Source organism: Liolophura sinensis, chromosome 8 (assembly GCF_032854445.1).
Source record: "Liolophura sinensis isolate JHLJ2023 chromosome 8, CUHK_Ljap_v2, whole genome shotgun sequence".
NCBI classification, from domain to species: domain Eukaryota; kingdom Metazoa; phylum Mollusca; class Polyplacophora; order Chitonida; family Chitonidae; genus Liolophura; species Liolophura sinensis.
Window position 1 is genome coordinate 50,492,362 of NC_088302.1, and position 21,968 is coordinate 50,514,329.

The window sequence follows — 21,968 nt, forward strand, 5'->3', positions numbered from 1 at the left end:
GTTTCTGGGAACAGTGGGCTGCAGTGGCACTGACATCCTTGTTTCTGGGAACAGTGGGCTGCAGTGGCACTGACATCCTTGTTTCTGGGAATAGTGGGTTGCAGTGGCACTGACATCCTTGTTTCTGGGAATAGTGGGCTGCAGTGGCACTGACATCCTTGTTTCTGGGAATAGTGGGTTGTAGTGACACTGACATCCTTGTTTCTGGGAATAGTGAGTTGTAGTGACACTGACATCCTTGTTTCTGGGAATAGTGAGTTGTAGTGACACTGACATCCTTGTTTCTGGGAATAGTGGTTTGCAGTGGCACTGACATCCTTGTTTCTGGGAATAGTGGGCTGTAGTGGCACTGACATCCTTGTTTCTGGGAATAGTGAGTTGTAGTGACACTGACATCCTTGTTTCTGGGAATAGTTTGTTGTAGTGGCACTGACATCCTTGTTTCTGGGAATAGTGGGTTGCAGTGGCACTGACATTCTTGTTTCTGGGAATAGTGGGCTGCAGTGGCACTGACATTCTTGTTTCTGGGAATAGTGAGTTGTAGTGACACTGACATCCTTGTTTCTGGGAATAGTTTGTTGTAGTGGCACTGACATCCTTGTTTCTGGGAATGGTGGGTTGCAGTGGCACTGACATCCTTGTTTCTGGGAATAGTGGGCTGCAGTGGCACTGACATCCTTGTTTCTGGGAATAGCGAGTTTTAGTACTAGATTCATCATTCATTACACCTCAGAATCATCAATTCTCTTGATGATGGTACTCTTGATCAAAAATTTATGTGAAATATTTGGGAAGTAGTGTAACTTCTGAGTGATGCATGTTGCTCTCCGAATACATGTATGCATTTATTTATATATTTGACTGGTGTTTTACGCTGTATTGGAGAATATTCGGAAGGTAGGTATGTACGTTTCAATAGTGTCCAGTGCCACTAATGTCTCAAAGAAGGCTTTTTAAAGAAGATCATTTCATTTGTACATTATCCTGATCTTAATATGCTTTTCACAGAGTTTTGCATCAGGTCTGTCCGCAACCTGCGCATGGTTGTGGATTTTCTCCCAGGCAATGCCCGATTCCCTCCCACACCAGTGCCAGCCACCGTTGCATAAGTGAGACGTTCTTGAGTACGGCGTCCAACATCAATCAGATGAACAAATAAATATACATGTACTGATTTTAAGTCAGATATTCTTAAAAAGAAAGAAAACAGATAAGTCAACCTTATTTATTTTGGACAGAAGAGAGGTGAAAACGGACATAGCAAACTACAGCAATTTCGTTCTGAGGAACTGTAACGTTGTAAAGCAACTTTTAATCTGGAATTCCTACGAATCCATGGGTGGTATCCTGTCAGAGAAACTGGAAATATTTTGTCTCATTACCCTTATACCGCGCACAGATATGCATGTATATGGCTGAAAGGCAAAACAGGGTTCAGGTGGTGTTAGTAGTGCATGATTAGTTAATATTGGTAGCATGGAGAAAGTGTGAAGTGAGAATTCTTGTCAACATCATAAACCAGAAACTCTTTAAGTTGTTTAAAGTAGTAATTCCATAGCTAGTTCCTTTTAATAAACAGTGACGATATTTTTCATAAAATTGAAACTTTTCCGGTTCATCTGTTTTTATTAAGATGCATCTACATGTATGTGACAATGTAATTTTGGGTTTTGCAGAAAAGGAAAGTTCCCAGAGCTGGGAAGGAGAATTCAAGATCATGGTTTACTATGACACTGACTCTGGCGAGGTGTTGAAAGAACCGAGTTTACCCATGGGTCTGTCTGTGGCTTCTAAGAAGGGCTATTTGGTGATCGTAAAGCTTATCCTGGGTGTGGCGGACTTACAGGTGGACATGCTGGTTAGAGCAGGAGCGGCGTTAAAGGAAGACGAGGAGTTTTACCAGGACGGTGCCAAGATTGTGACACTTCCACATAATGACAACCAAACTACGAGCACCGGTTCCATCACTCAAGACAAGTACACTGTCTTCTTAGAAGAGGCAGACTATGACAGTGCTTTGAATGCCTACTGCGCCAGTCCTAACGCAACTTGCTCAGGTGGGACAGCTGACGGAAACCGCACCTTCTACCTGGCATTTCTGCCGACCCCTGGTCAGGTATTGGTGCCAGGTGACTGGGATGGTGAGTGTTACAACTACACCTGTGCTGCTACCATGGCTTTGGTGGATACCCGAATATCTGTGCTGAGCACAGCCTGTGTGTTCTGGTCAAAGGAAGAAAATAAGTGGTCCACACAAGGCTGTGTTGTGAGTATATTTATTACATGTGACCTCGTCATTGTGATTATTATCATGTATGGGACAACTATAGATGTAATTAAAGCCATGAAATGGTCTTTTGTAAACTAACTTGTGCTAATGCCTAATGGGAATGGATTGAAATTTGTAACAAGTGTAGGATATAAAAGACTATGGCATATTTAGATTGAGTAAAACCAGAGCAATGACGACAGTGTGATACTTGGCAAATCGTCACACGTAACTCATTGAATTTGTCCTTTTGTCAGTTTGTCTCAATTAAGGTTTTGTTAATTGTTCATGTAAGTGCCTAAATTAATTGAAGCAATTATAAGCCCCATAGTACCATGTCTTGGAGGGCATGTTAGCAGAATTAGGTCATGCACATCAGTAAGTCATTTAGGAGTCACAGGCATCAGTGAGCACTAAAGTCACAGGTATCAGTGTGTACTAAAGAGTCACTGGCATCAGTGAGCACTAACGAGTCACATGCTTCACTAAGTACTAAGGAGTCATTGGCATCAGTCATTGGCCACAGCATCTACTGAGGAGTCACAGGCAACAGTTAGTACTAAGGAGTCACAGGCAACAGTTAGTACTAAGGAGTCACAGGCAACAGTTAGTACTAAGGAGTCATAGGCAACAGTGGATACTATGGAGTTGCATCAGTTATTTCTAAGGAATCACAGTAATTAAGTACTGAGTTATTGTAGGCAACAGTGGGTACAAAAGAATCATAGACAACAGAGAGTACTAATGAATCAGAGGCATGAATGAGTGTATAAGACATACTGTTAGGTATCACAGGCACAGGCATCAGTTTGTATACAGGACTGTTACATGCATTTGTGTCTGTTTTAGGCTACTCGTCTATCCACCCTGGATCAGGTTCATTGCTCATGTACTCGTGTGGGCCTCTTCTCCATGAGTTTGTTCGTGATGCCAAACCAAGTGAACCCTATCAAAGACATCCTATTGTTCCTCACCTTCTTTGACAATCCTCTATTGGTGTCTGTTGTTCTGTGTATCTGGCTACTGTACTTTGTGCTCCTGATTTGGACCAGACACAGAGACAAATACGATGATTCCCTGGTGAGTGAGCCCACTCTCTGACAACCCTCTGTTGGTGTCTGTAGTTTTGTGTATCTGGCTACTGTATTTTGTGTTGCTGCTTTGGGCCAATCACAGAAACACTGGTAAGTTTGCTCTTTGACAGTCCAGTGTTGGTGTTTTTCGCTGCTTGTACTTTATTTACAATTTTCTTCACTGCAGTGGCAAGTATGCAGTGTGCAGAGACACCACTGTGATGTGTCTAAATTGTTGGACTAAAAAAGTCCCCGTTTCAGATTGTCTGAATGCACTGTGCACTAGCAGGATTATTACTTCATTGTTACCAATAATGCCATACTCAAGAATTTTTCACTTTTACAACTGAAGTCAGAGTAAGAGGAAACAAAAGTAACCCACCAAGTTAAACCACAGACCTTTGGCGAGTTACAGACAAATACAGAGAAGCTGAGTTTTGCTTTGCATTACTGTTGCAGTCCGGTGTGACAGTGCTGACAGACAATCAGCCAGATGACCGATACATGTACCTTATTGGTGTGTCCACGGGCTGGTGGCGACAGGCAGATACTTCAGCTAGAGTCTTCATGTTCCTGGAAGGCGCCATGGGGCGGAGTTCACGCCACGTGCTATCTGATGGGAGACGGAAGCGGTTTTGTAAGGGTGCAGACGACTGGTTCCTCATGACAACTGTTGACAGTTTGGGAGATTTGGAATCGGTGACCGTCTGGCATGACAACTCTGGTGCCCATCCTTCTTGGTGAGTCGGAAGGTGGAAGCTACATGTATGGTACTAGTAATTAAAGTTTTAGCAAAAGTAACATGTACACGTGGTCAGCATAAAAATTGCACTTGTAAGGGCTGTTGTTTTTTTTTTGATAAAAAGTTCTCAATTGCGTAAGAACCTGCCTGTAATCTCTGGTGAAGATAAAACAGAGAATCTACACATATTTTTGAAAATGCCTGTCTGTGGATGGGTAAGCACATCATGAAAATCCCCATGCAGTTTTGCACCAAGAAGCTCAAATTTGGATCATGTCTTCTTTTTGGCATTTTTAGGTTAATGCGCATCTTTTTGTGTGATTATTTGGGTGATAATTAGTGGTCTTAGCAGGAAAATGAAAGTGATCAGCAGAAAGCTTGCGTTTACACGTAGCCTCATGTACATGTGTGTCATTGAAGCAATTTGTACCAGGTTTTGTTAGAAAGGGGAGTAAGAGGTCAGGGAGGATACAGTTAGAGTGAGGTTTTGGGAAGGTGTTGGGTGGGGGTGTGGGAGGGGCATGTTGGGTGGGGGTGTGGGAGGGGCGTGTTGGAGTGTCGAAGCAGAAATGAGCAATTTCCCGAACCACATGTAAAGACATGAAGGAAGCCGACAGGAATAGCTGCCATTGATCTTCAAACTGAAGGGACGAGGCTGATGAGAGCTGACAGAGCCATCACCTGATAGTCTTATCTCCCAACTCCTGGGCTTATAAAGCGAATTCTCAAAAGAACAGTCAGTTTGTTGACATCCACATAAACGTTTTTCAGGTTTCTGAAGAGCGTGGTTGTACAGGATTTACTGACTCATGATACTTGGACCTTCATGTACAATGATTGGCTGTCATTAGACCACGGACCTCTGCAAATCCTAGTTACTTTGCCAGCATTCAGCGCTCAGGAGATTAGGAAAAACTCCACCTATCAGTTCCTAGCAAAGTGGACTCATGATATGAGAGACCAGCACCTGTGGTTCAGTATCTTCGCCAAGCCTTTACAGAGTCCGTTCACACGCACGCAGCGCTTGTCGTGCGCTCTGGTTTTGCTGCTTACGGCCATGCTGACCAATCTGATGTTTTATGGGATTCCCACAGATAATGTTGAGGATCAGTTTGCTGTTCAAGGATTGGTCTTCTCTGTGACGTCCATTATGATTGGCCTGGAAACGGCGCTGATTATGTTTCCGATTAATTTCGTGTTGGTCCAGCTCTTTCTCAGAGTAAAGCCTAGAATCAGGACATCTGTCACAGACAGTTTCAAGAAGAGAAAATCATCTGCCAAAAAATTAAATGATACAGCAGAGGAAAAACTGTATGAGAAACATGAAAGAGGAATGTCCAAACAAAATAACAAACTGAACTCCTCCAGAGTAGAGGATGAAGCTGAAAATAAGTCAGCAGAACACAAAGGGGACTTAATGACAAGCACTTCAAAAGACAAATCATGCAAAAGCACTTTCAGGGAAAATGTGAATAACTCTGCTCGAAAAGCTGAAAAGAATCAAGTTAACATTACAGGAAAACCTCAGGATTCTTCCTCTGACAAACCAGCAAAGTCGACAGAGGACATATCTGCAAATGTTTCCACACCAGAGCCTGAGGACGTACATGTTTCTTTCGTGAAGGAAGGACTTGACTCTCAAACTGATGTCAACAAGTTCAAACCAACTGGTGTACCAGTGTCCACAAGTGCCAATGCTGAAAATGCCAAGATGAAAAGTGTCTCGGTGAGTTCAATACAGAGGGGGAATGTGGATAAAAGAGGACACCTGGACCAACCCCAAGGGTATCAACCCAACCCTGCTCGTGCAGCCAGAATGTAAGCTATGCAGAGATAACTGCTCCTATCATGCATGTATTATAATTTGATATGAAGTTCAGCACCCCCTGAAATTGCCAAGTAGCGTGATCAGTATTATGAGACGAATGTGATCTGTAAGGCCAATAATGTGATAAAAATAGGAAACAGCTTTGCATCAGGGGTGACGGCAGTTGTCCAGTTATTCACAGAAAAAAAGAAATAAAAAAATTATAAGACATAATAATAATTAAAGCGGTTATCCAACAGCGTTTCCGGGATCCAGGCTGCTAGTCTTTTACCACTTCTGGTAGCCTGATGTCTATAAAGTTCATGCTAATGAGAAAAAAGCGAAGGAAAAAAAAAGGCAGGAATTACCTGAATTTGAACCACATGCAACTAGCCAGGTATTGGTCAGTATCGGCCAAATTTGCGTACCAAACTTTCATACCAAACTCATTGTTTTTTCTTAAATCTTCGTAGGGCGATTCACGTAGAAACTCTAAAAGAAGATTTTATCTCGATGTGTTTAACCGTTTTGGAGATGATTAGTTAAGCGTATCAATAAAATTCAAAATGGCCGCTAAATCACGTCACTGGCCAATATCACAAAACGTCAAAAGTTGCTTCACATATTCGTCATTTAGACTTCATATTCTGGTTTTTCTGCCTTTACCACATTTTAAGATTTTGAAATTTTACGAGCTGAGAATAATAATAATAATCTGAACGATTTAAAGAGGTGCCCCGCTAGGATAGTGTGGAACCCTTATAATAATAAAAATCTGAACGATTTAAAGAGGTGCCCCGCTAGGATAGTGTGGAACCCTTATAATAATAATAATCTGAACGATTTAAAGAGGTGCCCCGCTAGGATAGTGTGGAACCCTTATAATAACATGATACTCCAGAGGGATGGGTAGGTTTTTTTTCTTCATGCACATGAGAAAGTAATTTACATTTATGAAATCTCCTAAAGGCTCACTCTGCTAAATATGGGCAAATATATAAAAATTGGGCACATGGGTCCCTGGTTTACTCTATATACCTGCCACGCATAACACTGCCAACCATTATATCTGATGTCCTTCCACCATTATGTGGGTGAAAAATCCTTTACTCAAACAGCAGTCGTGTTTAAGAATGAAATTCAATCTTGATTTGTATTTGAAATCGATCAGTGATATTAAATAGGTATTCACTTCTACAAAGTGTATTTACATGTACGTTAAACATATTTTCAGAGCACTTTTGTATTGTAAAAAAGATATTTCTCGTGTTCAAAGCTGCTACGATATGAAATACTTGTTGACGTAGTCTTAAGTCCTTTTTCCTGTGTTGACTGAAGAGCATAATTGTCAAACAATAATGCATGAAATACATGCAGTGATTGTTTTTGGATTGGTGAGCTTAACTTAATTTGGTTGACCTTAAATCTGGTGGCGTTGTTGTTGAATAGTTATAATGGCAATAAAATAGTATTACATTATTTTGATTTAGTATTAAAGTGTAAAACGTAAATGTAAAAGAAACTGTTAAAGTCTTCTTCTTATTTTAAGGCTGCCATGGTGGTTTGTCTATATCAACTGGCTGCTCCTCATCTGTACAGCCTTCACTGCGTCTTTCTTTGTCATGCTGTATGGTCTCAAGTTTGGGTACAGTCGCAGTGTGCAGTGGGCCGTGTCTTTCTTTACCACCTTCTTCACCAGCGCATTCATTACGGAACCCTTCAAGGTCGTTGCATTGGCTCTGCTTCTTACCCTGATTCTGAAGAAACATGTCACTGATCAGTACCACATAGGTGAGACATTCCACTGATAAAACACCTCACAGTTGAGACGTATCACTGATAAACACCTTACATGTGAGGTCTATCACTGATGAACAACATACAGGTGAGACGTGAGATGAACACCTGACGGTTGAGACATATCACTGACAAACACACATGTGAGAGTAACACTGATAACGCAGGTGAGACGTATCACTGATAAACAACGCAGGTGAAACGTATCACTGATAAACAACGCAGATGAGACATACCACTGATAAATAACACATTGATAAACACCTCACAGTTGAGACGTATCACTGATAAACAACGCGCAGGTGAGATATACCATTCATAAACAAGATCGGAGAGACATACCAGACATGCACGTTCATGGTCTGGAAGTGGATAATGTCGGAACCATGCTTAGATTCACTTACACCAATCAAACAAATATTTACTGCTGGAAGTCAAATAAACGTCTCTCAAGGGAAAGAGTAGCTGTAATAATGTACTGCTGTTAGGAAGTTAATGCTGTGAAAAAAAGTGAGATGGTACATTTTGCATTAACCATTTCTCTGACCAAGTTTTTGTGCAATCCGTGGGGTGGGGTGATGAACACCCATTGCAGTATAACCGGACAATATTCGTTTTCTATTTTACAAGTTAACAAGGAAGATGAACTAGAAGAAAGCTTTGAGAAGCAGAGACGGGAAGGTTTTGAGACCGAGGAGATTGCAGCGCCCCAAACCTTCACCCAGCGGGCCCTAGACGCAGTTCGGGAGCGGGTGCGGATGCAGTGGCGAATTCAGGAGCTGCTCAAAGAGTTGGCGCTATACCTGTCGTTTGTGGTTGTGGTTGTGGTCGTTGCTCATGGGCATAAACATGTGGACACGTGTTTCCGTGCCACAAAATCAGTGGAGGACATGTTTGTCCACGCCACGTACGTGAATAACACCCAGCCTTTTTCAGAGGTAAGGCAATCTTGAAGCAACCTGAGCACAGTGCATTTTGTTGTACCGACGTTCGTAATTCAACTAAATCAAAGCATGTGAACTGTCAGTTGATTTTACCGTATTTCACGTATAGGATTTCACGTATAGGATTGGCATATTTCAAAGGACACATTTGGCTTGATTCTGATTGATTTATCGACCTTATATGGCGGCTTAAGAGTTTATTTTTTTTTAACTTCTGATCAGAAAATTTTAAGTTGTGGCATCATTTAAAGGTCTAAACATGCTTCTGAAAGGACATTTTTATGTACCAAACTTGAGGTGAAACACATTAATTTAAATGTACTTGTTATAATTCACTCACAGAGTAAATATCTATTTTCAAAAACATGCATACAGTGCTTCCAACCGAGATTCCGTTTAACAAGTGTGATTTTTTTAATTAAGTTATGTACACATTACGCATGCAACATAGTGAGATAAATTAATATATAAATTATCCAGAATCATTTCACCACTTTTTGGCACTTTTTACAATGCCTTTTCGAACTCTATTGATGTCTAGTGGTACATTGTCAAACTAGAAGGAACTAAATGTGAATGTATGACCTCTAGTTGACCTCCGTGACAGGTGTCCACTGTGGAGGACATGTGGGAGTACATCAGTGGATCGTTTCTGCCAAATCTCTACGCCATCCCTCAGGAGGCCCTCCCATCCCAGAGTTATCCACCCCTTTGTGCTAATGGTGTAACTTTTCCGATAGGACTGGCCAGGCTGCGTCAGATTCGTAAAAATCCAGGTAAGGAAGGAATACCTATGAGATTGCGTGTATGTCAATGCATCTCTGTTCTGTTAATAAAGCTATTCATTATTACAAATCTGGTAAGACCTCTTGTTGCATTTGCAAATCAGATGGGTGGATGTCTAAGAACAGTCTAGACGTTCAGGTGCCGTGCAAGAAGAGTCAATGTACGATCCCAACCCAACTGGCCAGTGGCACACGGCAAACTTATCACCACCACTCCTTTCAGAATGTATGTAGTATAGTATAGTACAGTATATTAGTCTTTCACCATACATGTAATTTAGTGAGTCATTTGCGGAGGGTTATAGTTGGAGCAGAGGCTGGTAGGTACATGTATGTGGGTCACCTTTCCATGAGCCATTATAACTATTTTCTGAAGGTGTAGAATTACGGCAGTGAGCGGCAGGTATTATGAGCTGACCCTTTTTCGTTTACGTCTATTGTGCCCCCCCCACCCGACAACAACATACACATGTATACAGTGTATGTGTTTACCCTTTATCAAGTACATAAAAGCTACACCAGCCTTCTACAAACAGTCGATGATCAATCTACAGGTACAAGTGCACTATGAGAAAATCTCTTGCGGTTCTGGGATAATACATGCAGCCAAACCTCTGGCAGGGTGGCAAATTGGCAAACTGGTGCTGCACCACGGGGATACCGACAGAGAACCACAAGTAGACTCCTGGCAAACTGGTGCTGCACTACGTTGATACCGGCAGAGAACCACAAGTAAACTTCTGGCAGGCTCGTAGTGCACTACTGAGATACCAGTAGAGATCCACAAGCAAACCTCTGACAGGCTCGTGGTGCACTACTGAGATATCAATAGAGATCCACAAACAAACGTCTGACAGGCTCGTGGTGTACTACTGAGATACCAGTAGAGATCCACAAGCAAACGTCTGACAGGCTCGTGGTGCACTACTGAGATATCCGTAGAGAACCACAGGCAGACCTCTCTAAAGTTGGTGGTGCACTATTGGGATACCAGCACAGAACTTCTAGCTTTACAGATTATCCTGTAACTGCTGTGTTCATGCTTTTCTACATGTATGTAGTACAATAAACCAATGGTTATGTGTTTCAGAGCCATGCGTGGGCGTGGTGGTTTCTATCCCTGGTGTTTTAGGTCCGTGTAAGACCATGGACTTTTACAGAACTGAGGACACAGCCAGCTATTCTGAAGGCTGGAAGGGGGGATTGGTCAGTTCCACAGGTCCATGGGTGTACCAGTCAGCCTGGGATCTTCAGACTATCCCCTACATGGGTCAGTACTCCAGCTACTCTGGAGGTGGTTATGTGGCCGAGATTCCAGACAGTAATCCAGGCAGGGACAATTTCATCCACTCGTTACAGGCACTGTCCTGGGTGGACGCTAACACGATGGTCATATTCATCGAGTTCACCGTGTGCAACCCGAGCCAGAACTTGTTCAGCGTGGTGATGCTGTCACTGGAGTTCATAGGAACAGGTGAAATCTTGCCCTTCCATCAGATTTTGACCACCAAGCTCTACCATTACGGGACTGACTTTGAAATGTTTGTTGCCGTCTGTGAAGTACTTTTCGTTTTCCAAACCACTTCCTTGTGTTATATAGAAATAAAGCGAAGAAGGAAACTTGGGAGCTCACAGTATTTCAAAGACCCTTGGAGTTACGCTGAATTGCTGACTATTTTCTTGTGTCTTGTAGCAATTGGCATGTACGTCCAGAGAATTGTTTTTGTGGGCCGTGCTGTGACGGACATGAGAGAGGGTCAAGGCCAACGCTTCGTCAACTTCTACACAGCAGGCCTCTGGGATTTCATACTTGGCTATGTGTTTGCTGCCTTGGTGTTTCTGGTGATCATCAAAATCTTCAAACTGGTCAGATTTAACCGTAAGCTGACCCTGTTCAGTTTAACCTTACGACTAAGTGCCAAACCTTTAGCCAGTTTTGTGCTCATGAATTTCCTGTATTTCATGCCATTTGTTCACTTGGGATGGCTTGTGTTTGGGCCTTCTTTAGAGTCTTACAAGAACACGATATCGACAGGTCTGACCCTCTTTAACTTTGCCCTGGGCGAGTGTGACTATCTCAGCCTTAGTTCAGTGTCATCTTACGTGGCCCCAGTGTATTTTCTCGTCTTTGTTTTTGCTGTTATGTTCTGTCTGATGAATATGCTCATCACGATGCTCATGAGAGCATTCAAACAGGGAAGGCTTCAGATTGAGAATGAGAAAAATGATTATGAAGTCGTTGATTACATGCTGCAGCAATTTGCCTTGGCCATTGGACTCCACAAAAAGAAAAAAAAATCCAAAGCTAAGAAGAAAAAATCAGCAAATGCAAGATAAATAAAATACTGACTGTATTTGGCGGTTCAGACTTTTGTTTCAGTGTCTGTTTTTGTTTAATTGCTTTCTGTTCATTGATTTTGATGAGATAGTTGACAATTAGATTCCAGTACTACAATCCTATGAACTACCATTGTAGTTCTGGCAGTGTTTCAGTCAACTACATGTAGCTATTACTGAAACAAACTTGTGGATGGTTGTGGGTTGGTTGTAACACTCCAATCAAATAAACAAAGTTACTGAAACCAGGGGAGCAGCCTTCATGCTTTTGTTTTAAAAACTGAAGGAGAACTACTTTCATCCTGAGCTCAGGAAACCACCTTACCACGGCAAGTTTTTGGAAACAATAAAATTTGCTGATTGTGGGAGAAAATCATCTGCATTGAGGTTCAGTTGCAAAATATCAACGTGGATAATGTCTGTGTAGTATCGTCCTATCAGTGCTTGCCGCGAGCCCTTCGTTCGTTCTAAGTATCCACCAGCTTATCCACAGAAATTGTATTACCGGTACCACAAGTGTTCAAGTGACTAGGTAACTTGGCCGATTCCATTTAAAATAGGGACTGCTTCAGTCACTTGAATTCCATATCGGATCTCTATCAGAAAAGTCTAATAGGTCTAATAAGCTGCTGCTAGTGTAAGAAAGCCACTCCCATCACACCTCCCTCGTCTCCCCCTTCGTCAATTGCTGCATTGAGTTTCGGTGTTCCAGCTAGATGGTCACTCAGTCTCTGCAGCCTTTTGTTGTCTCTCTTGCTTCGTGAGAATCGTGACTTGTGTAACAAAGGACGGCCTCGACTGGGTGACACTATGTACACGGTAATAATGTCATTGTATAGTTTTACCATTGTGATAACGATTAGAAAAACAGACGGACATTGATGTTGACACGAGCAGTACAGTTAAAAGCGATTCATGTAAATGTATACCAGTATAACGCGAAAAGATTTCAAACTATAAAGCTGGAAAATATTAAAGATTCTTCATTAAAGATATAACTTCACTAATTCAGTATGTACGTTCTATCCTCTTTAGAATATCGACATTCGGAATTCGGAATTTTTGCCAAAAATAATTACATACATTTAGAGTTCACCGAAGAATTCCAGCATTTTAAAACGTCATTAAATTCTGACTAACATTAAATTCAACTGTGTATAATACAGGTGAAGTCAGACACTGTGGTTAGACTAACTAAACTAACTCATGGCCTCCATGAACCACACAGACGTACAGGCTGTAGACTGGGTGCAGATACACGGACATGGCCTTGTAATACATCATCACATGCGATTTCTAATGTATATACCCTGGTGTAGGTTTTTAACGGAATCTGACAATAAAGTATACAAACACAGATGATCACAGTAACAAAAGTTTACTTTTCTTAATTGTTACACTTTACGCCTCATGAACCTCTAATGCATGTTTCACCCCACTATTTAGTCTAAATATGGGAATACTTAAATCTGTTAAAGTATCAGTAAGTTATGACACAGTGTATATACGAATTCAGCCAAACTTGCCGTCACTCACGCACAACAAAAAGATGACAGAGTATATATGCGAATTCTGCCAAACATACTGTCACTCACGCGCAACAAAAAGATGACAAAGTGTATATACGAATTCAACTAAACCCGCCATCAATCACACACAACAAAAAGATGGCAAAGTGTATATACGAATTCAGCTGAACCTGCCATCAATCACGCACAACAAAAAGGTGACAAAGTTTATATACTAATTCAGCTAAACTTGCCGTCACCCACGCACAACATAAAGATGACTAAGTGTATATACGAATTCAGCTAAACAAGCCGTCACTCACGTACAACAAAAAAAAAAAACATGGAGATTGTAATGAATAATGGTATTTCAGTCAACAATCACAGTGATCACATTGTGCCCTTTCATTGTGCCCTTTCAAGGTTATACACAGACCCCGCACGACCTCAAAAAGCATATTCAAGAAAATATAATACACAGTGGTAGCAGTCCCGGTAGATACTGGACCCGTAAGCACTGAAAAGGCCACACGTAAAATGCATTCTTCAGTTAATTTCTCACGTCAAATTTACATGAAAACAAGTCAACAAGTCAACCAAACTCCATCAAGGGGACATTCCTGTTTCAGAAAACTCGTGAGCAATTACTGATTTCCATACCTTGGCATATACAAACGATAACAAACTGCGCTATGTTATATGTTTTAGTGCAAGCGTCGAACGAGGTCATGGTCATATGTATGAATGTAGGTTTGTATATACAGCCTCAATTGATTGGCAAGAACACAAATGTCCGATTGTAGTTGAACCATCATTTTTTTTCACTGAAGCTTGATGATTATAACATTGCCCCACCTCACTTTATGGCTCTTACGGCATTGTTTCCAGTGCCTAAACAGTGTTCAAAGTTGCTCATCGAAGATGACCGATGCAAGCCAACTTGTATATGATTAAAAGTGAGCTAGTGCTGGAAAAGGTTTTCAAATGACTACGAAGGATAGCTGTACGGATCCGAATCCTCGCGGAGCACTGCTTGTTGGCATTCTGAACAAGTGACTTGATGTTCGTCACTTTTTATCTCCACTTGTGTTTCGCACTCAGGACACGGAATATTTTTCAAGAGCCGAACATCGAAGGCCTCATAACCTTTATCCATGGTAAAGGCTAAGCGAAACTCAACCCTCTGGCCTACATTACGCTCGCCTTCCAAGGAGCAAACTTTAGGCACAAAGAACACCTTGACAGGTACCGTAACTGCGGTGTTTTCCAAATCCATAACTATGAACCCAGATAGACCTTTGTTGGGAAAGGAGATCGTCCCCTTACAGACGGCCAGCATTGGTTCAATATCACCTTTGATGTTTCGTTTGTGGGAATACCTATCGAGATGAACATGAAGGGAACGACTGTGATGGACCAATCGTCGAAATCCAATGTCTCTTCCCAACCATTCCCGCGGAAAGCGGGCATCTCGGGTATAACTGCTCTTTTTGATCAACTCTTCCTTCACGTCATATGCTCTGCTGAGGTAAAATTCCTTTGTGCTTTCACAATCGGCTTCGAATCCCATGACACTTCTGAGTACGAAAACGTAAAATAAGGACAACGGAGTTCGCAGGTTGTCGTACCAGGTTTGCACTTCGGAGTAGACATCTTCTAGTTCATACGTACGTTGTAATTTGCTATGTCTTATGGCCACTATCCATTCTCTGTAGTCCGTTTCAAGGGATTTTCGGTTGCCAGTGTCTCCTGATTCTTTCACTTCTCTGAAGTTTGCCTCGTACAGTCCAACAATTTTCGTTATATCCTTCTTAGATAACTGATCCAAAACCGCTAACTTCCTGGGATTATCGATGGATTTCATCTTAGTGACTGCAATTTTCAGCCGTCTAGTATGAGAGCTCTGTGTATTACAGAGCTTCTCGAATTCATTCACATTTTTTTTGAACGTGATGTTGAACAAATAGACCATTTCGAAGAAGAATTTGCCAAGTTCGTCTTGATCAACAGTGTTCCAACACTGCATAACAAGATTGTCCACTTCCGACAAGCTGGATGTCAGAAACTGGACCAGACTGGGATCGCTGTTTGGATGTTGCATGAATGCAGAGATATTCCCGAATGTTTTTTCGATAGCGCCGCACATATGTAGTCTGACCTCAATTTCGTTAATATAGCCATGGCAGTGTTCTTGGCCAGAAGGCATATATTCACGACACTTTTGGAATTGGTCACACGCTCTCTCGGTCTGGTACAATGTTTCCATGATCCGATGCTGCTTTTCGGAGGAATTTCTTGATTCACTTTTATCTCGTGTTACAGCTTTGACTCTCTTCAGAAAAACCATACCGTACATATGGTAAACATGAGTTAACGTCTGCCTAACCCTCATGTCGTCCTTGTCTAGACCATCGCAAATTTCCAAAGCCCTTTCAAAACATTCCTCTGCCTTGGCAATATCTACTGCAGGACAATATGTATAAAATCGCCCTAGGTGAGCGTGAAAATTTGGATCCATAGGGAAAGACTGACTCAAAGTTTGAAGTATTTTCAGTTGATCTCCAAATGGTGGGTGTGATTCCAAGTCCGAAAGTAGCTTGGACACCTTTGGCTTTGATGCTGACCCTTCGCCAGGGATATCGGCAGCATCTCTATATTCACGCAGGATAAACGTTTTCGTCAGAATATAAATTATTTTTTCTGAAACAGTGCTACCCTTTGTTTTCTTGTGGCTTGAGTAATTGATAAAGTCTTCTGCAAAATCCTTCAAATTTTGTTTGGCCAGCTTGCTAAGACTTGTACGATCTGGATTGTCTCTTTCGTTTCCGTTTGGGCTGTGCCTAGTCAGAATCTGCTCAAGGATTTCTCCAGCGATCACGTAATGTGATATTCTGATGGACTTTGGGTATGTTTGGCTTTCTTTTATGAATTCTGTTGCACTCAGAGGAAAATCGTCCAAAGAAACATCGTAATTTGGCGGCTTACCAATCAGGGTAGCGAAAAACTGACATGGAACACATGCCTGTCCGTAGTAGTACACCAATGCCAGGTATCCAAGTAGTTTTTGCCAGGGAAGCAAATCTCTGCTTGGGTTGTCTTCAAGATTCAGATATCCTCTCACATAGGATGTTATACCCCGAAATTCATGAAGATACGCTGCTAGGCCGAATTCATACAAGCAATGGTTTGTCCCTTTGCAAACGTGTTCTGTTAGGTTGTGAACAGCCTCTTTTCTCTTTACGTCTTTTATTTTATCTTTTAGCCTTATGGCAAGTCGTTTGGCTTCATCAGAGCTAACGTCTCCTTTCAAGTAAAACTTTGTTGTAGCCCCTTTGCTCGCGGTATCGCTCTGTTTGTAGTAGGTACAACGTTTCACATAGAGGATTATGGTTGGAATTTTGGAAAGCTGGCTTGCCATTAACTTCACTCTTGTTTCTTCCTCTCCATCTACGAGTATAACCACGATTGAACCTGTTATTTTGTACAAATGCTCAATTTTGTTTGTTACCTGGTCCAGCGTTACTTCTGTCCCTGTTCTCACCTGCACGCATGGTGTTTTTGTGTGCAGCTCCCACAGGAGTCTTTGTGCTAAAGTTGTTCCCCCGGATCCAGGAGCATGCAGGAGGGTTATCAAAGAGGGTTTCGATGGGATGCGGCATCGTCGTTCAAGTTCTGGGAGAATTTTAGCCATCAGATCTCTCTGTATATCGATAAATCCAGAACTACACTCATACCAGGTATACCAGTGTATTGTCCCTCCTTTGAAGAACTCGTCTATGTCGTCGGAGATCGCATCAGTGTCTCTCGATCTGGAATATGGACTGTCCAGATACAGCACATCCAAGTCCTCCCTGAACCAGAGTTTGTCTCGATCGGAAATTTCTGTCTGGCTTATTTCCCCGTTAAATATGGGCAACTTCATTTGGAAAACGTTCCCGTTTTGATAATCTTCAAAGCACACGTTTATGTCTTGGCATAGTTTCTCAACAGACATTTGCTTCGGTTGAATGTCCAAGTGAGTTTTAATTGACTGAATAACGCTCTTTCCTTCGTCAGAAGTCGGCATCAGACTTAAACTCATTTCTACTCTTGGCTCCAAGGTGTCATCCAAGTCTTGTAAAAACGAATAAAGATGATGTGGACAAAAGTCAAGGCTAGGCCACACAACCAAAACCCGCAGAGTCGTGTATTCTGCTGCAAACTTACCCAACTGACGACAGTGCTTTTTTATCGCTTCTCGGGTTTTCTGTCGCCATGTTTTACTGTTCCCATCAGCGCGAGACTCAGGTTCATAGCCTGTACCTCTCGTAAAACACCAAGTTGTTGCACTCTCTGAAACCCCTACTGGAGGCATCCCCCAGTATCTTATGTACACGGATCTTTTACTCTCAAGAACCTTTTGACACGCAACTAAAGTCCCCGTGGATCGACTTTCAATGTCGAAATCAAACACATACAGCCAAGGAATCTTCATCAGTGCTGACAGATTGCGAGTGTTACTTGGGATTTGGCCAACTACAAGGATACAATGTCCTTTTGTGAAAACATCCAAGAAATTCTCTCCCTCCTGAACTGTTTGAGATCCGGCTGAATCATTTATCTTGGTATCAAGTGGTTCATCTCGTTCCCTAGTCACTTTATTTTCATTGTGTTTACTTCCCATAAACCAATTGCATATATCCATCGCCACACTGTGCTCTGTCACTCTGCACATGACGTTCTCCTCTCCTTTTCGATACCACAGCTGCTCAGCGTTAAAACAAGACTCGGCTCTTGTAGTTGTGCATGGTCTGCCCTGTCCTGCGCTCGAGTTGACTGTTATAAGTCCAACACGTTTTTCCACGAGATCTACCTCTTCATAGTTAAACACTGGTTGTGGTGTACTGAATGAGTCCGTGAGAAATAATTCTTGCATTTCCTGGTCTGTTCGACTTTGTGACAGGCCGGTTACTTCATGGGGTGGCGTTGTGGATACTTGAGCCCCCAGCAGGATATGGCCTGATATTTTGGGAGTATTCCACATACTAACAATGTCAAGAGAGAACAATGCTTTGTTCTCAAGGTACACGACTTCAGACGGCTGCAGAATCAGGCCTGGGCCAGGTGATGTTTGCAAAAGCCTATCAACCGTAGCTCTGTTGATTTCAACAGAGGGTGATTGCATTGTTCTTTTGTTTCGAGTGACTTTTCCCCATGACTTTGATGGCAGGTCATCCACTACTGAAGCTTCTGGATGTGTGTTTTCTCTTGAAATTTGCTGATCTACAACAGAGTTGGTCGGGACGCCATCTGTCGAGGTAACTAGTGCACAGTCCCTTTCCACAGGTACGTCGATGTAAGTAGATTGTACAGCGGTTGAAGTTTTATCAACACGTCGACATTGCTTAACGTTCCAGTTTCCCTGTCGATTTTCTAACTCAAAATGATCTGGGTGTTGCTGGATAAACTTTTTCATTGGCTGCTCTGTAATCATTCTAAACGTTTGTTTCTTTCCCTCTATAATGGAGCCATACAGACGATCAAACGCCGACTCCAGCTTTTGTAGATTCATCTCGCCGGGCTGTTCCGTACAGCTAGGGTTAAGTATGCTGTTGAGCATTGCGATGATTACGTCAGCTTTGTTGTCTGAGAATAGAAGTTTATAAAAAAAAAATACAAATACTCTAGTTACTTCTGGGTGCTGCATATATAGTCAGTTTGTTTCTTTCATTTATGATTAGGTGGATAGTATCCACTGCACCTTGTCAGGTAACTAATAACCCACCTGGCACGATTGCAGGGACTCAGCCAAGCCATAGATAGTTAGATCTGAACATGCTGCCTCACTTATCTAGGGGTAAGACACCACAATATCCCTTATACAGGAATACCGAGGCCTCATTGGCCTGGTGGTTAGCGGAGTGACCACGGAGCCTATCACCAAGGCTGTCCCTTTTCTAGGCCATGCTGGCCTCCTCTCTGGTCGTACGGACGATCGTGGGATTCACTCGGGCTGTGCCCGGTTTCTTCCAACTATTTTGTTTGCCGCCGTCGTATTAGTGAAATATTTTTGAGTATGTCTACGGCGTAAAACTTCCATCAAATAAATAAATAAACACGTATAGGCATATTATAGGTATATTGCCAGGACTTCTAAATAATCAATAATATAATTACATGTGTATACGTTATTATCGGTTAAAAGCCAGATATCGTGAACATTCCATAATATAGCGACTACACATTTGTGCATTTAGACAGAGGCCCTATAAATTATGCATGCAAAGTCCTACACAGTAATTAATGACGATGTGCACAGTACATAGCCAGAACCCATGCAGAAATTAAGTACATGCAAATTTCTGGATATATATGTTGCCAGATCCACTCAATCCTACCCAGCCAATGACCATATGTATCTTTCAGTCGTCAGAGAATACAATCTGGCCAGATCCCCTTAACAGTCAAAAATATGACAGCTCTGTTCACTTTAGTGTAGAGCCAGATCCACCACACAGTCAATAATATCCTTACCACTTACAGTTTAGTATACATGTACAGCCAGGTCCCCTACACAATAATATGAGTACTATGTACACTTCAGTATTAAGCCAGATCTCCCACACAGTCGATAATATCCTTACCGCTTACACTTTAGTATACAGCCAGATCCCACACACAATATGACAACTATGTACACTTCAGTATGGAACTAGATCCCTAACAGAGTCAATATTATGACAACAATGAGCACTTCGGTATACAGCCAGATCCTGTAATAGTCAATAACATGACAACTACCTACATCTCAGTATAGAGCCAGATGCCTACACAGTTAATATTATGACAACGAAGTACACTTCAGCAGGGAGCCAGATCCTTTACACAGTCGATACTATAACAGCTATGTACACTCCAGCAGAGAGCCAGACCCTTTACACAGTCAATACGATGACAACTATGTACACTTCAGCAGAGAGCCAGATCCCTTACACAGTCAATATTATGACAACTATGTACCCTCCAGCATACAGCTAGATCCCCTACACAGTCAATACTATGGTTACCATGGACACTTTAATAGAGGGCCAGATCCCCTTACGCGGTCAATAATATAATTACTATGTACACTTCAGTATAAAGTCAGGTCCCTTACACAGTCAATACTATGACAACTATGTACACTTCAGCAGAGAGCCAGATTCCTTGCACAGTCAATACTATGACAGCTATGTACACTTCAGTAGAGAGCCAGATCCCTTACAAAGTCAATATGATGACAACTATGTACACTTCAGCAGAGAGCCAGATCCCTTGCACAGTCAATACTATGACAACTATGTACACTTCAGTAGAGAGCCAGATCCCTTACACAGTCAATACTATGACAACTATGTACATTTCAGTAGAGAGCCAGATGTCTTACACAGTCAATACTATGACAACTATGTACACTTCAGTAGAGAGCCAGATCCCTTACACAGTCAATAATATGACAGGTATGTACACTTCAGCAGAGAGCCAGATCCCTTACACAGTCAATAATATGACAACTATGTACACTTCGGCAGAGAGCCAGATCCCTTACACTGTCAAAATGATGACAACTATGTACACTTCAGTTTACAGCCAGATCCCTTACACAGTCAATAGTATGACAACTATGTACATTTCAGCAGAGGGCCAGATCCCTTACACGGTCAATGCTATGACAACTATGTACACTTCAGTAGAGAGCCAGATCCCTTACACAGTCAATATGATGATAACTATGTACACTTCAGTTTACAGCCAGATCCCTTACACAGTCAATAATATGACAACTATGTACACTTCAGCATGAGAGCCAGATTCCTTACACAGTCAATTCTGTGACAACTATGTACACTTCAGTTTACAGCCAGATCCCTTACACAGTCAATAATATGACAACTATGTAGCCTACACTTCAGCAGAGAGCCAGATCCTTACACAGTCAATACTATGATAACTATGTACACCTCAGTTTACAGCCAGAGTTAACATCCAGATCCCTTACACACTCAATAATGTGACAACTATGTACACAGTTTACAGCCAGGTGCCTTACACAGTCAATAATATGACTACTTACACTTTAGTAGATTGCCAGATTACTCTCGCAGTCAATATTATGACTGCTAGTCACCGCATTTCAGTACAGAGACAGAATCGATTAGACTTCAATGCAGCTTAAACAGTCCATATGACATAAAGCATGTCATCCAGATCGCATACGCCATTTACTTGTCGTGTAATCTTTATTTTTAAGCGTATTAATGCTACTTGACCCTTTAATAATTATCAAGATAATTTACAAAGACAAGATTACCTGATGGTGACTTCAACAGTTGCCTGGCTTCAGCAAAGAGAGTTGTCCGATCGCCAATTTGGAAGTTTTCACAGTTAGAAATGTTGTAAGTGATGTATGGATACAAGGGGGAAGCCTGTGGAATATCTTGTCTATCATTTTGTCCTGCAAAAGGAAAAGTATTGCTAACACTTACCATCTGTCGATAATAAGAACAGCTGAGTTAGGGTATTAGGTGTTTTAAAGTGGATGAAAGGCTGTGGGCGCTAGATGTGAAGGTCACTTAAAATGAAAGTGGGCCAGTCTTTTAAAACATTCTGTCATGGGTCTAACCCGACCATATCAGACAACAAAAATTAGGGCTGATCGGTTGTTCACTGGAGAATTCTGTTTTCCCT

General features: G+C 41.9%; 2 protein-coding genes across 2 annotated transcripts in view; one reads left to right on the top strand and one right to left on the bottom strand.

Annotated features, from left to right (window-relative positions):
* The window catches only part of LOC135473643 (polycystin family receptor for egg jelly-like), a 50,413-nt gene extending 38,471 nt beyond the window's left edge, over nt 1-11,942 (top strand). The window contains exons 32-39 of the mRNA XM_064753507.1: nt 1,677-2,266; nt 3,119-3,349; nt 3,802-4,082; nt 4,856-5,902; nt 7,441-7,682; nt 8,319-8,626; nt 9,240-9,408; nt 10,508-11,942. Coding sequence (XP_064609577.1) covers nt 1,677-2,266; nt 3,119-3,349; nt 3,802-4,082; nt 4,856-5,902; nt 7,441-7,682; nt 8,319-8,626; nt 9,240-9,408; nt 10,508-11,754 — 4,115 coding nt within the window. The 3' untranslated portion in view covers nt 11,755-11,942. The remainder of the gene's footprint in view (nt 1-1,676; nt 2,267-3,118; nt 3,350-3,801; nt 4,083-4,855; nt 5,903-7,440; nt 7,683-8,318; nt 8,627-9,239; nt 9,409-10,507) is intronic.
* A 1,905-nt stretch (nt 11,943-13,847) lies between these two features.
* Nucleotides 13,848-18,865, bottom strand: LOC135472661 (uncharacterized). Its single transcript, XM_064752266.1, has one exon. The coding sequence runs from the start codon at nt 18,859-18,861 to the stop codon at nt 14,251-14,253; it is 4,611 nt and encodes a 1,536-aa protein (XP_064608336.1). The 5' UTR covers nt 18,862-18,865; the 3' UTR covers nt 13,848-14,250.
* Nucleotides 18,866-21,968: the final 3,103 nt, after the last annotated feature.

Bases quoted from the DNA above. Each gene is read 5' to 3' on its own strand.
- LOC135472661 (XM_064752266.1), bottom strand. From the start codon at position 18,861: ATGCTCAACAGCATACTTAACCCTAGCTGTACGGAACAGCCCGGCGAG.